Source organism: Pezoporus occidentalis, unplaced genomic scaffold, assembly GCF_034315485.1.
Source record: "Pezoporus occidentalis ecotype Australia unplaced genomic scaffold, CSIRO_AGI_Poc_V1 ctg43, whole genome shotgun sequence".
NCBI classification, from domain to species: Eukaryota; Metazoa; Chordata; class Aves; order Psittaciformes; family Psittacidae; genus Pezoporus; species Pezoporus occidentalis.
In genome coordinates, this window is record NW_026915758.1 from 2,147,475 (window position 1) to 2,160,199 (window position 12,725).

General features: G+C 41.5%; 1 protein-coding gene across 1 annotated transcript; it reads right to left on the reverse strand.

Moving 5' to 3' along the window:
• Window positions 1–1,306: 1,306 nt before the first annotated feature.
• RSAD2 (radical S-adenosyl methionine domain containing 2) lies at window positions 1,307–6,938 on the reverse strand. Its single transcript, XM_062634561.1, has 6 exons — window positions 6,561–6,938; window positions 6,235–6,396; window positions 5,535–5,764; window positions 3,702–3,851; window positions 2,188–2,220; window positions 1,307–1,635 (listed from the first exon to the last, which is right to left on the reverse strand). Exons 1-6 carry the CDS (start codon window positions 6,904–6,906, stop codon window positions 1,471–1,473), a joined length of 1,086 nt encoding a protein of 361 aa, XP_062490545.1. The 5' UTR covers window positions 6,907–6,938; the 3' UTR covers window positions 1,307–1,470.
• Between the last annotated feature and the right edge of the window lie 5,787 nt (window positions 6,939–12,725).

Sequence of the window (12,725 nt, forward strand, 5' to 3'; positions counted from 1 at the left end):
ATAGCCCTTTACAGAGTAAAATGCAAAGCAAAGAATGGCAGGATTTCTGGTTCTGAATGGGAGTTTGTGTGCCTCGCATCTGTGTGCTGGGATACAGCTGGCATTTTCTGCAGAAGCAGCAAGCTGGTAGATTTACTGGTACATTGATGCACTAAATCTTTCCCCATGCTGGGACTGAGCCAGTAGCAAAGGAAAATGCTTCTGTTCTATAATGCAGTGTAGATGCTGAGAAAGAGGCTGGGTTTAACATTTGAGCAATGGGAATGCAGAGGAAATCAAACCCCAGCTACATAAATTTGTGCTGCCCATACTCGCTACTCAGGCAGACCTCCAACTGAGGTCAGTGAAAGAGCTGCCAAAAGACTGTGGGGTTAATGTGTGTGGGCCACATTTTAAATGTCACTTAGTATTAATGCAAGGAAAAAAATACTGAACTGTAAGTGCTTAGGAAGTGTTGTGATTGCAAAATGGAGGCATTACAAGGAGACAAAAGAGCACCAGAGAAAGTATATTTAGTTAGGATAGTAAAAACAGAAACTGAAGGAATTATAAATGGAAAAAAATTCACAGTGTATTCAGAGATGCACCTTCCTTTACTCAGAAGTAGCAGCTCCTACTTAGGCACCTTCCCCTATATTTAGGTGAATGCAAAACATTCCTCTCAAAAATAGCTGAAAAAAATTAACTACCACTATCAGAAAAATGAAAGAAGATGTTTTTTCTCTACATGGTATATTAATGCATGCTGGCTTCCAACTGGTGCAAACATTTAAATTTATGAGACGGTCCATGCATTGAGTGCAATGGACAGGACGAATGAGTAGTTCCAGCTCACTTCTGCTTTGTGCAGTGCTTATCCCCATACCCTTCATACAGAGCATGAGGAGGGGGGAACTAATTAAGTTTGGAAAACTATAAAGCCAGAAAACCAAAAATTAATTGACAGAAAACCAAAAACGAGGGCGGTTTCCTTAGGACTGCCAGCTGGCCCTCTTGTGATCTAGCGAGGAACTGCAATCCACCGTTACATATGAACGAAGTAGACTAACGTTCCCTGTTAATTCCACTTATCCATTCTTAAAGCTGTTTGTAATAAATTAGACATTAGGGTGTGTTTTGGTTTGTTTTATGGCATGCACACTTACGTATTATCTTAAAATTGTTTCCTGTGTGACATTATGTTAAAGGTTTGCCCTTAAGTCCTTCATACAATGGACTAGAAAGTTGATTTCAGAGATCTGTTTATATGAAAGCTCTCAAGCTACTTGGTAATGTTCAACCAAACAATGGATAAGAACATAGTCTGCATTCTAAAATATTTAGCATATTCACATACAGAACTATACTGTGTATGCAATATGTGCAATACACGTAGTGTAGTTAAAAGCATTAGATACATATATATACAGGCACATATACATACACCCATTTTCTTTACATAATGCACCTGCCCTAACTCAGTATATTGAGTTACCAGTCCAGTTTCATGTCTGCTTTACTCCACACATACTTTCCTCCTCTTTTAAGGAACATCTTCTCATCAAATCCACTGAATTTTATAGCTGCTTCTACACCAACATCTAGGATAGACTTGGAAGGCTCTTTCCGTCCATTTCTGCAGTTCAGAAAACGCATCTGGAACATCAATAGATAAGATGTTAGAAAGTCAGTTTGTAAAAGCTTAATTTTTCTACAGAATTAAACAAGTTGCTCTTTAATGCCAGGAAAGCCTGCATCAGTGCATGAACAATTTCACTTAGTCCTTAGAAAGCTCAGCAGCTTGCAGTCAGATACATCAACACATCTCAGCAGGAATAAAGCCTTAGCATAATTCCTAAAGATTAAAAGTTTCCTCTTCAGTTATATGTAAACTAAGCAGGCTCCTTGAAACTTAACTTTCAGGATGAGTTCTGTATTTTTAAATTAAACAGCGAAGACATCCTACAAAGACAGATATCTACACTTTAAGGTTTGTGATGCAATGATTACATATAAACCCAATGGCAATTTCTCCTTAGGTCATACTTCTGTTAAGTTCTTAATATGTTTGATGGGAAGATATTACATCTGTTCCTTGTACTACACGGTAAGTTATTTTATAGAATGCACAGTAAATTGATTTGGTTATCACTGTTATATAGACATACATATTAGCTTACAAATACCAAGTATCAAACAAAAACTTACATATTCATCCAGAATGAGGTACGAATCCCTCATCTGTAATAGACCAAAAGAAAAAAAAATTAATGTACAAACCAAAATTCGATTCTCGTGAAACATCAAGGACAATACAAACAATTAATCATTTGAAACAGGTAATATCTTACCACTGTTTAAGTGAGCTTGGATCAAGTTTATAGAAATAAACTACAGGATTGCTAGCATGATTTAATTCATGAATAAACCAGTAACTCTTGGAATATTACCTCTCAAGTGTCTAACTGAAATGTGGGTGCACAACTGGATAAAAGTGTTTTAAATAATACCCAACTTTTCTACTAACTTTTATACCAGCAGAATTTACACAGTTTTGCATACAGGAATGGTTATATAATATTCCAAACAAATAAAGTGACCATTTAAGCTGGGGTGTTTAATTATTACACAGCAGACAAAGGTAATCTCCCAGATCACAAAATGCCTCAAATGCTAGATTGTACAGTCCCACTTGTATGTCTTACATAGTAGAGGCAACTCAGCCTCCTCACTTGAGCTCTCCATACATTAAGAAGTAAACTGTAAATGGAGAATCATAATCTTTGGGGAGGAAAAGGAACATCTCTCCCATCTCAATGGGAGATTTAAGAATTCCTTCGCTTGTGTCAATTTAGTAATTCCTCACTCAGTTCATAAACTTTCTTAACAGTGAGTTTTAGCTCTCCTCATGTATAGGGTCATCTTACAAAATATCATGAGTTCCACCCTTAGGCATTGATGTCCTTCACTGCAGCTAATGTAAGCTGGATGGCAGCTCATCAAATTAACTGCTGGGCTCTGTAATAGCAATAGAAATCTACTTGTGAACAAAGAGCCTGAAAGTGTTGTCCAAAGGTGTTCAGATAGACAATTTTAAAAGGTGATTTTATTGTGGGAGGGAGTACCAGTAAGATGTATCAGGCAAAAATACTAGTTCTTGTTCCTCAGTACCTAATATAATGCTGACTGGGATATCTTAGTTCCTGCAGGTCAGAGACACTTTCATAGCATAACATCATGGTGAATCTCTATTAGGAAACTATGCTTGGAATATAAAGTGCATTAACATTAACATTCAACTTTTTCAGGACCTTGTGCCCTGGTGTGGAAGAATTATTCAATTCCAAATGGCTTAAATACTGTTTAGAGTTCATCTCTGAGCTGCGGAAAACTCAGTTTCTCCAGTTTCAGGGTGTACATCTACCTCACTGAGAAGAGGCCCACACAACACTGTGAGAGGACTCCCAGTAGTTTCTGCAGGACTGAGATCAACGAGGTTTTACTCCTCTATTAATAACTTTGTGCTCATTAAAAATCCTTAAAGAAAATTGAAAAACTCAGCTTCCACCGTAACAAATCCACTTGCTGACAAAGTTGGACCGTGTCTCTTTGAAGCCAACGCTAATGGGGAAAGCGTTAACTGCCATGAAAGTGTCTCGTTCCTTTCCATCTTTCCAACTTTATTTGAAAATAAAGTTACAAAAGGACAGTTTCAATTTTACCTTCTGATTAGATTCAGGTACCAAACAGGAGACATCTTTGTGGCGATCCAGGAATTGTTCAAATTCTTCATCACTAATAACAAATCTCTCTGCTTCTCTCAGGGCATCCTCACCGCTGTTCTCCCCTTCAATGAGCAGGCACTGGAATACCTGAAAACAGAAGGCACATGGTTAAGATTTTATTTCCACTTGCCTTGAGGATAAGAGACTGTCATCTTGGCAAAAAACCTTCAGTTGTCTCAGTAGCAATGTCTTTAATTTTACTGTCAGTGGAGCCACACTCTCAGAAACTGTGATAAGTGAATACTACATGAAGGGTACAGTGAAGATTTGTTTGTAAGCAAATTAACATTACATAGTCCCAAATGTAATTACACAGTCATGGTTCCTGATCAGGTTTCCACAGAAATCTTAACTGCTCTGGTCTTAATAAGGGCACAGATAATCAAAGCTCAAATAAACTTCTGATTGAACCTCAAATAGTATGGCTATATTATAAATGTCAGTAAGTACTATGTACAGTGCAGACTATCAGCTCAATCTTTATTCTTCAAGATTTTAACCTGATTGGTGACTGTAAGTTTAATGAGCTTCAGATGGTCATAGGAAAGATAGGGATGACTCCCCAGAAACAAAATGTAACAGTTTGTCTACTTAACAGCCTCCTTCTAAAAGTCAAGTCCTCAAACAGGAATTCAGAATAGACTTGGGGGGGGGGAAGGTGCCTTTGCCATAAACGTGCCCTGTAACCCCAGTAAGAAAGTAGTCCAGGAAGCTTGATAAAATATTATGATGCATGTCATATTTTCCTTACACCCTTTTAGTAGGAACAATATTTCACTTACAGATTTTTATTTTTTTTCTGGGAAATCATGTGTGTATACCAATTTTCATGAAGCAAATAATATGATATTACTTGACAAGTTCCCCCATATTTATAAGTCACAGTATATCTACCCATTTTCAAACTGATAATGTATTTCATACACTTCGAGTAGGAAATATAATCTCAGAATCACAGAATGGTTGAGGCTGAAAGGGACCACTGGAGATCATCTAGTCCAACCTCCCTGCTCAAGAAGGGTCACCTACAGCACATTACTCAGGATTGTGTCCAGATGGGTCTTAAAGATCTCCAGGGAAGGAGACTCCACAACATCTCTGGGCAACTTATTCCACTGCTCAGTCACCCTCACAGTAAATATGTTCTTCGATCAGGTGCAGCTTCCTTTGTTTTAGTTTATGCCTGTTGGCTCCCAGGTGCACTTACCTTTGTTGAACTTCAGAAAGTTCTTTTTTGCCCATCTCTCCAGCCTGTCTAGATCCTTCTGAATGGAAGTGTGTACAGCACTCTGGGGTATCAGCCACTCATCCCAGTTATGGAGGAGTTGTAATATATGCACACTAACCACTAATACTCTAATACACTAATACAGAACATTAATGTCTAATGTACACTTATATATTGCTAAGGATGTTTTAACTCTAATGTATCATTGTACACTTTTCCTCATTTTCTCTGCACCATGACATATTTTCAAATGTTAAATACCTTCTATCTTATTTTTAGTATCATAAAACCCCCTAGATCTACATACACTGAAATAGTAATTTCCAGTACAACAAAAAATATTATTGACATACCAGGCTCCATTTAACTGCAGAAAGAAACAGAACTTGTCTCAACACTACATAACACAGAGAAGTCCACTAACAGCAGCCCAAGCTGGAACTGGAGATCTGCCTGAGGTCATTTGAGGTTCAGACAACTCCAAGACTTCATAATTATTTTTTTTCTGAACATGAAACCTATGATATACACTACTTTCTTACCTTCCAGCGCACGGGGTTGAGTGCCTTGATCTGCTCATTCATATCTTCCTCAACATTAAATCTGTTGATCACGGAATTTATTTTGAAAGCAACAGCATATTCTCGGCACCATTGTCTCAACTTATGCAGATTTTCCACATGGTTCTTCCTTCCTTGCCCACGGCCAATTAAAATGTTGACATTCTCATCAAAACTATCACATGAAATTGCCAGGATGTCTAAATATTCACCTGAAAATAAGTTTTAAAAATTGATTAATATTCAGTCCCTCAGTTAGAAGCTCTCAGGACTCTGCCCATTTTCACTTCCTTGCAATGTGTCACAAAGTGCCTGAAAATAGAATTCTGTGGAGTCACCACATGAACCACAAAATCCACAGCTGCAGCACCAAAACAGACATTTTGCGTGTGTATGTGTCCATGTCCTCAGCTATGAAGACAGTCTGAGCTATTACTTTATTATAGTATTATACCAAAGAGGCAATAGTACAAACTCCCTGTGTTGAAAATGTACATTCAACAATATTTCACCAGTATTTAAGTTTGGTTTGCATTTACTATAAATTAACCTATAAATGAACTAAACCATCGCCCACTTGCATCAAAACCCATCTTTTGTTGAGGCTGCCCAAAGGAACTCTCAAACCCTGAGGAGCTCCCAAACCCCACCAGTGCTTCTCTGCACAGCAGTTTTTCCTTACCATACTTCTTGAACCACCATTCTCTAATCAGACTGCCGTTGCTGACAATGCTGACGCTTGGTAGCTTCAAGTCCTGCTTGCAAAACTGGACCAGTTTGCCTACAAATTCCCCTCTGTCCTGAAGAAACGGTTCTCCTCCCGAGAAGTTTATTTTCTCCATTCCTAGAAAAGGACCAAAGAAAGATGCTATGAACCTCAGCCTACCTGTTGCTCGCTCCTTCCACTCGCTGTCTGTACGCAACCGCAGCGGTATGAAGAGGGGCACACCCAGGGATAACTTTTTACACGCCATTTGGGCCTGCCGCTCATCACCCCGCTGAACTCACCTGCTTCCTTGAGCATCGCCAGCCCCTTCTTGGCCTCCTCCAGGGGCAGCACGAAGGAGGTCTTGGCCGTGTGGAAGCAGAAGCCGCACTTGTAGTTGCATTGCCGGGTGAAGTGGTAATTGACGCTGATGGGCATCAGGGACGCGTCGTCGTCCCGCTCCCGTCGGGGTCCCGTCGGGGGCACGGGGCTGAGGGCCGAGACCAGCCGCCAGCCTGGTAGGGGCAGGGGGAGGGGCCGAGATAGGGGAGCCAGGCTCCAGCACAACGCGCACAGCCGCCCGCGCAGCGCCGCCAGCACCGCCCGGGCTACCGCCAGCGGCAGGCGGTATAGCACACTCAGCTGCATCTCTCGGCTCGGCTTGACTCCGCTCCTCTCCGCGCTGCGCTTTACTTGGACCCGCCTGGGCTTGGCTCGACTCGACTCGGCTCGGCTCGGCTCGCTTTGGCTTGGGTCGGCTCTGTTAGGCTCGACCCGGATCGGCTCGCAAGCTGCAGCGAAGCGCCAGTCGCTCAGTGCTTTAAAAACGGTGGCCCCGTCCCCTCCCGCCCCATCCCGCCGTTCTGGGGCGTGGGGAAACAACCGGTTTCGTTTTCCTTTCTCGGGGAAGGGAAACTTGGCCAGGAATCGATGTTTTCGTTCTCTCGCTGTGCTACACCCACATTATCCCCTCCCTTTTCTGCCCCATCCCTTTATCTCTTCTACTGAGTGCCATCCCGAAACCCGGCTGGTGTCCAAGCTGGTGGATGGTTTGAGCACATCGAGCATCTAAGTACCCCCTTTAATGTGTGTGGACTGCGTGGCTTCAGTTCTTGGGGTCAAAACCGGTGTGACTCGTGAAGCAGGGGGAACGCTGAGCTTGTGTAACTGTGCTTCATCTTTCTCAGAGATAGCCAGAAGCTCTCCTAAGTTTAAGAAGGTTTGCATTGCAGAGCACTCCAGGTTAGGGAGCCTGATGACTTCAGATTCATGAACAGAAAATACATGAAGGTTCTTTAATTCTTGGTCTCCAATACTGCCTAAAGCACCTCAAGCAAAGCTACTTGCACCAAGCTGAAAATAGGTTTAGCCTTAAAAGCAGGAAAAGTTTGCACCGCTGTGAGCTGACATGTTGGTGGGGCAGATGGCTGCCCCTCATGGTAACACCAGGAGAGACTGAGACTAAGCTGCCAGTTCCCAGCTTCCTCAATTCCTCAGTGGCAGGGCAGCCATTGCTGGAGGAAGAGCACGCCCATCATAGCACCAGTTGCTATCAGCACTCCCAGTGGGTCTAGACACCCAGAAGTCCTCCACGGCTTTTCAGCCTCACACTGCCTTCAGCCACTCTGTCCTCTTTCTTGCATGGGCGGTTTAGTGTTTCTATTGCTGCAGTACTCAAATCTCAACACCAACTGCATGTTGGCTGTGGCAGGCTTAAACAGGAGCTTCATTCACTTCCATTGGCCTGCAGAACTGCTAATGTAGCAGGAGAGTCTTGTCCTCATGTTGATTTCTTTCTTTTTTTCCCCTTGGAAAAGGGGTATCAGAACTGGCTTCATCCTGTTCACAAACTTTAATGGGAAACAAAATCTGCTTGTGAATAAAGACTGTTTCTTTTATTACTGCTGTCATTTGCTATTCTTAAATGCCCATCACCTTTTCTTCGCTTTCCTAGAGATGATCTACGGCTTAATAATGCCTGGGTCAGTGAATAATGAGGATTTGTTTTTTTTTCCCTTCAGCCATTTTATACTGTTATCTCTACCAGCTGTTTCTTACTGGAATGCATTCATGCCGTAGGGCGGGATGGGAGGCTTTTTGCTGTGTCTAACCCCGGTAATGCCACCTTGCAAATGTATAATGATGCAACATGGTGGGAAACATCTCAGTTCCTGAGGCTTTGCAGAATTGTCTTAGAGCTTGTCAGCAGTGAGTAACCATGGGAGGAATTATCCATGTGCCCTTCAAGTTCCTTGAGGCTGAGACTAAAACCTGACTTTGAAGTTGCTTCTTGGTTGTTTCAGTGTTGCAATTAATTTGGCAAAGACTGCTATGCTCCATTTCCTCCTCTCTCCATACATCCCTTCTGCTGTATGTTAGTAACTCTATCCCATTTTGTATCTTCTTGACCCAAATTCAAATTCCTTTCTCACCTCATTTCTAACTTTTGTTCATATAAAATTGAGCCAACGCAGATGTAGGGATTACAGCCTTTCTCCATCCTATGAACTGGAAAACTTTTCCTAGGAATACTTCTGATAAGCATAAGAACTTAAAAGACAATCTCAACACTGCAAATATTGGATCTCAAGAAATACTGTGTTGTGACTGAGTATATATATGTGTGTATATATGTACGCCACCAAGTTCATGAGCACTGCATATAGCTTTGTGTAGAGATCTTACTGCAGGTAACACATTTTCCTCTGGCTCACCCTGTCTCAGAAACTTTCCTGACATTCTGAAAGGCTGGGAATTGCAGAAGATACACTGAGGCTGCCAGTGACCTAGACCTAATGCAGCCTCAGCCCTGATCTCCTTGCACAGTGCCTCAGCTCCTAGGGAAAGCAAATTCCTGACATGAGCCAGTAATACAAATAAGGTTAACAGAGAGCCATTATCATATCACCTTTGGCGAATACAGATGGTCCAAGAACAACCAGGGAAGTCATGCAATGGCAGACGTAGTTTTTAGCATTTGATTAATATGTTATTTCTTGATCCACTCCCATCTGGAAATGATGACTTCCCCGTTAGCACCATAAATGGGATTCTGTCAAGGACCTTGTACTTGCAGTGACTCACTCCTCCTTGGGATGCAATCCAGGGAAAATTACCAAAGACAAAGTTAAAACCCACATGCAAATTATGTTCTGAAACACACAATATAAATACACAGATTAGGCACATTTGAAAGAAGCCCACCATGGGCCTTCGTGGTGTATATGTGATCTCCAGCTCAGGGAGCATAGAAAGAGATGAGTCCTAGAATCTGGGCCAAGATCATAGAATCATAGACTCATAGAATACCAGGTTGGAAGGGACTTCAGGGACCATCTGGTCTGACCTTTCTTGGCAAAAAAAGATGTTGGGAGAAGGATCCTTCTGGGTTTGTTCCATACTCTTCTCCAAACATCTGGCACTGGCCACCAACAGTGGGCAGAAGAGGAGGGTGTCTTGGCCTAATATGATACTAACTTCTGTGTTCTTATAATTTTACCCCCAGACCTTTTTCCTTACTGGAAGGCTCTTTACTGGTGTTCTTGAAAGCTTGTTGTGCATGAAAACAGCTATGTTCTATTTGTGTCTGGTTTTTGTACCTATGCATTTAATGGGCCTTCAAACATAAGTAATTCCTGCCTGTGTCTCAGCTATTTATCTACATTACAGGGCTATGCACTTAGATACATTTTTTAAAGTGACAGGTTGATTAATTTGGGGCTTTTTTTTCTCTTTTTCCACTTTGGGTAGATCAAAAAGATTTTCAGTGGTCATATGGCTCTTCCCTGTAACTATGTCCAAGCACAGTGAACGTTCAGAGATGTCAAGAGGCTCCAGAACAGTGTTTTTCACATAATTTGCACATTTGCTCTTCAGCATCATTTCATACTATGGAGAAGATAAAATTATAAAAGCCCTTGTGAAGAAACTGAAAAATACTTCCCATTAGTTAATTTCAAGACATTCATACTCCCTACACTGATTTTAAATACAAAGACTTGTCTTGGACATAAAAAGCAGCTCTCTTCTCCTGTATTTTTGCCTGAACTGTTTGTGTATAATCTGATAGGAAAGACCTAAAATCTTGCAAGAAGATACTTTTAAGTAATTAGCCAGGAGGACAGACATCACATGTCTGTTATAAATGATCTCATAAGCATATTATAAATAAGTAAAGAAGCACCACTGACTTGTCTCATGAATGCTTGTAAACAAGATTGTATCAAGGCAGTGGGAGGGGAAATAGAAAATGAAAGTCAGCTCTTTCCGTTTAGACAGCGGGGAGGGGAAAGGCGAGAGTGGCATCAGGAAAACATTTGAAATGAAGAGCAAGGGACCAGACAGGTCAGTGAGGAACACGGACAGCTTTTAAATGATTTTGCAAAGAAACTTGGCTGCAAGTCAATTGGACCTCAAAAAAGGAATAAACAGAAAAGCTGCAGATAAGCTTCAGTGTAGAGAAAGATAAGGAGATGCACATAGGAAAGAATAATCGAAACCTTGAGTATACAAGGGGCTGAGCTTGGCAGTGGCACTAGGATCTCAGGAAAGAGATATTGGAGTCACTGTTGCTACCCCTCTGAAATCAATGGCTCTGTGAGAGACAGCAGAAAAAAAGAAGTCAACAAAAAGCTTAGTATCACCCAGAAAATGTAATGAGAACAAGGCAGGTGGCATTGTTTCGCTGCTCTGTGAAACTTCGGTATTTGTAGCCATACCTTAACTAGTGGTACAGTTCAGATCTCCACATCTCATCAAGGACCTCACAGAGTTAGGGAAGTTTTTCTTCTATATAAATGTTTAACGGATGAATCAACTGCCTTCAAGATATAGGCACTCTCATTTCTGACATGAAAAAGCTGAAGAGGAAATCTGAATGAGCTTTACAAAATCATGAAGGTGATAAATAGACCAAGTATTGAACTGTTAATCCCCAAAGTCAGTAATGTTACTAGAAGAGGCACTTGTTGAAGCAAGTAGAATATGAGTTTCAAGCTTATAAAAGAAAATTGGTGTTATGCAAGAGGTGCATTGCTGGAATGTGAGACCATGGGGGTTTGTGGAGTTAGACTGTATTGTGGAGTCAGAAAGGGATTTAAATAGATGGATGAGCAAGGGTCCATAAATAGGTGCTAAAAGGAAGAGATTAAGATGTGCTGTTGAACATTCCTAATTTGTTGACTGTGGATCCTATAGGAGCATAAGAACTAGAAGAGACCATGGATATGCCAGGCTTTTGAGCAGCATGTCATTCTGCCAGACAAAATATTGGGAGAGTAGAGCCACTAGTCTGATTCAGTAGTGCATATTAATATGTGCTTAATATTACCATCAATTGGCATCTTGTATAATGAATGATATTTTATACTGTGTCTTCTGGCATCCATACCCAGCTGCCACAGCCAGTGGAGTGATGTGGAAAGACGTAGGAGTTCTCAGATATAAAAAAGGGCATACTTTGCCTTAAAAAAGTGCCAGTTTTGGTACCTGCTTCTGAGAGTGTATTCAGGAGCCTTCAAGGCTGTGTTCAAGTTCTTGCTCTGGCCCAGCCTTCCTCCATCTTCCTCAGCACGGGTAGTTTCCGACTAGTGTAGCTGATCTCTGTCTCACCAATACTGCCTACCAGTTGCTCCCCTCTCCCTGCAGAAACTCTAAGCAAAAGATATTTGTTTGAGCTGGCCGGAGGAAGACATCAAGTTCCTGAGGAATTTCTTGCAGATTGTACTTGCTTGTAGAGTATATTCTTTCAGAAATTGTATCAGAATTTTAACTTTAGATATCTCTAAGTGGCAGTTTCCGAACTGCCGAAATGCAGAAATAGGATTCTGCAAGAGGTGCAGGTTCTCCTGCATTTCAAGTTACATATTTTTGAAACTCAAAAGCCACATTTTGGGCAACATTATTCACAGCAGTTGACATGAAACTAAGCAAGTGTTATGGCTATGGGCAAGTCCTTCCAGCTCCTGTCCCTGAGCAGATGGAAGCTGAAACTGGCCATCACCAAGTTATGAAAACACCACAGGCTTGTAAAAGTACTTTTACTTCCAAAATTGTTTGAGCCTGTTGGTCTTACTATTAAGGCGCTGACAGAGGATAATGGGATTTAATTAGGAATAATGTCCTCACAGCTCAGTGTCACTTGGGCACTGCAACACAGCAAAAGAGTTCCGTTGGGTTCATGACTTGCTTGTCTCTTCAGGCCAGACTGAAGAAGTAGAGTGTATTTGTGATTTTTTAATTATTATTTTCATGCATTTTACTGTTTATTTGTTTTATTTTGGAGACCCCGTGGTTCAGCCACTGCAGACCATGGGAATGTGACCTTTTTTTTTGCTCGGGAGGGGAATGAGGGGTGGAATGGGTCAGATCCCGAGGCTAAGACTTACACTTTCTACTTTCAGTTTCAGTTATGCATGCACAGAGCCGTTTCTCACGGAGACCGAGCCCGTTCACTCCAGTAAAGCGGG

What these genes read in the sequence shown, in the direction of transcription:
- RSAD2 (XM_062634561.1), bottom strand. Translation starts at nt 6,906, where the DNA reads ATGCAGCTGAGTGTGCTATACCGCCTGCCGCTGGCGGTAGCCCGGGCG. An exon ending in GGCGATGCTCAAGGAAGCAG is followed by an intron (nt 6,397 to 6,560) that starts GTGAGTTCAGCG and finishes GTCCTTTTCTAG; the next exon opens with GAATGGAGAAAATAAACTTC. An exon ending in TCAACCCCGTGCGCTGGAAG is followed by an intron (nt 3,852 to 5,534) that starts GTAAGAAAGTAG and finishes TTCTGTTTTCAG; the next exon opens with GTATTCCAGTGCCTGCTCAT.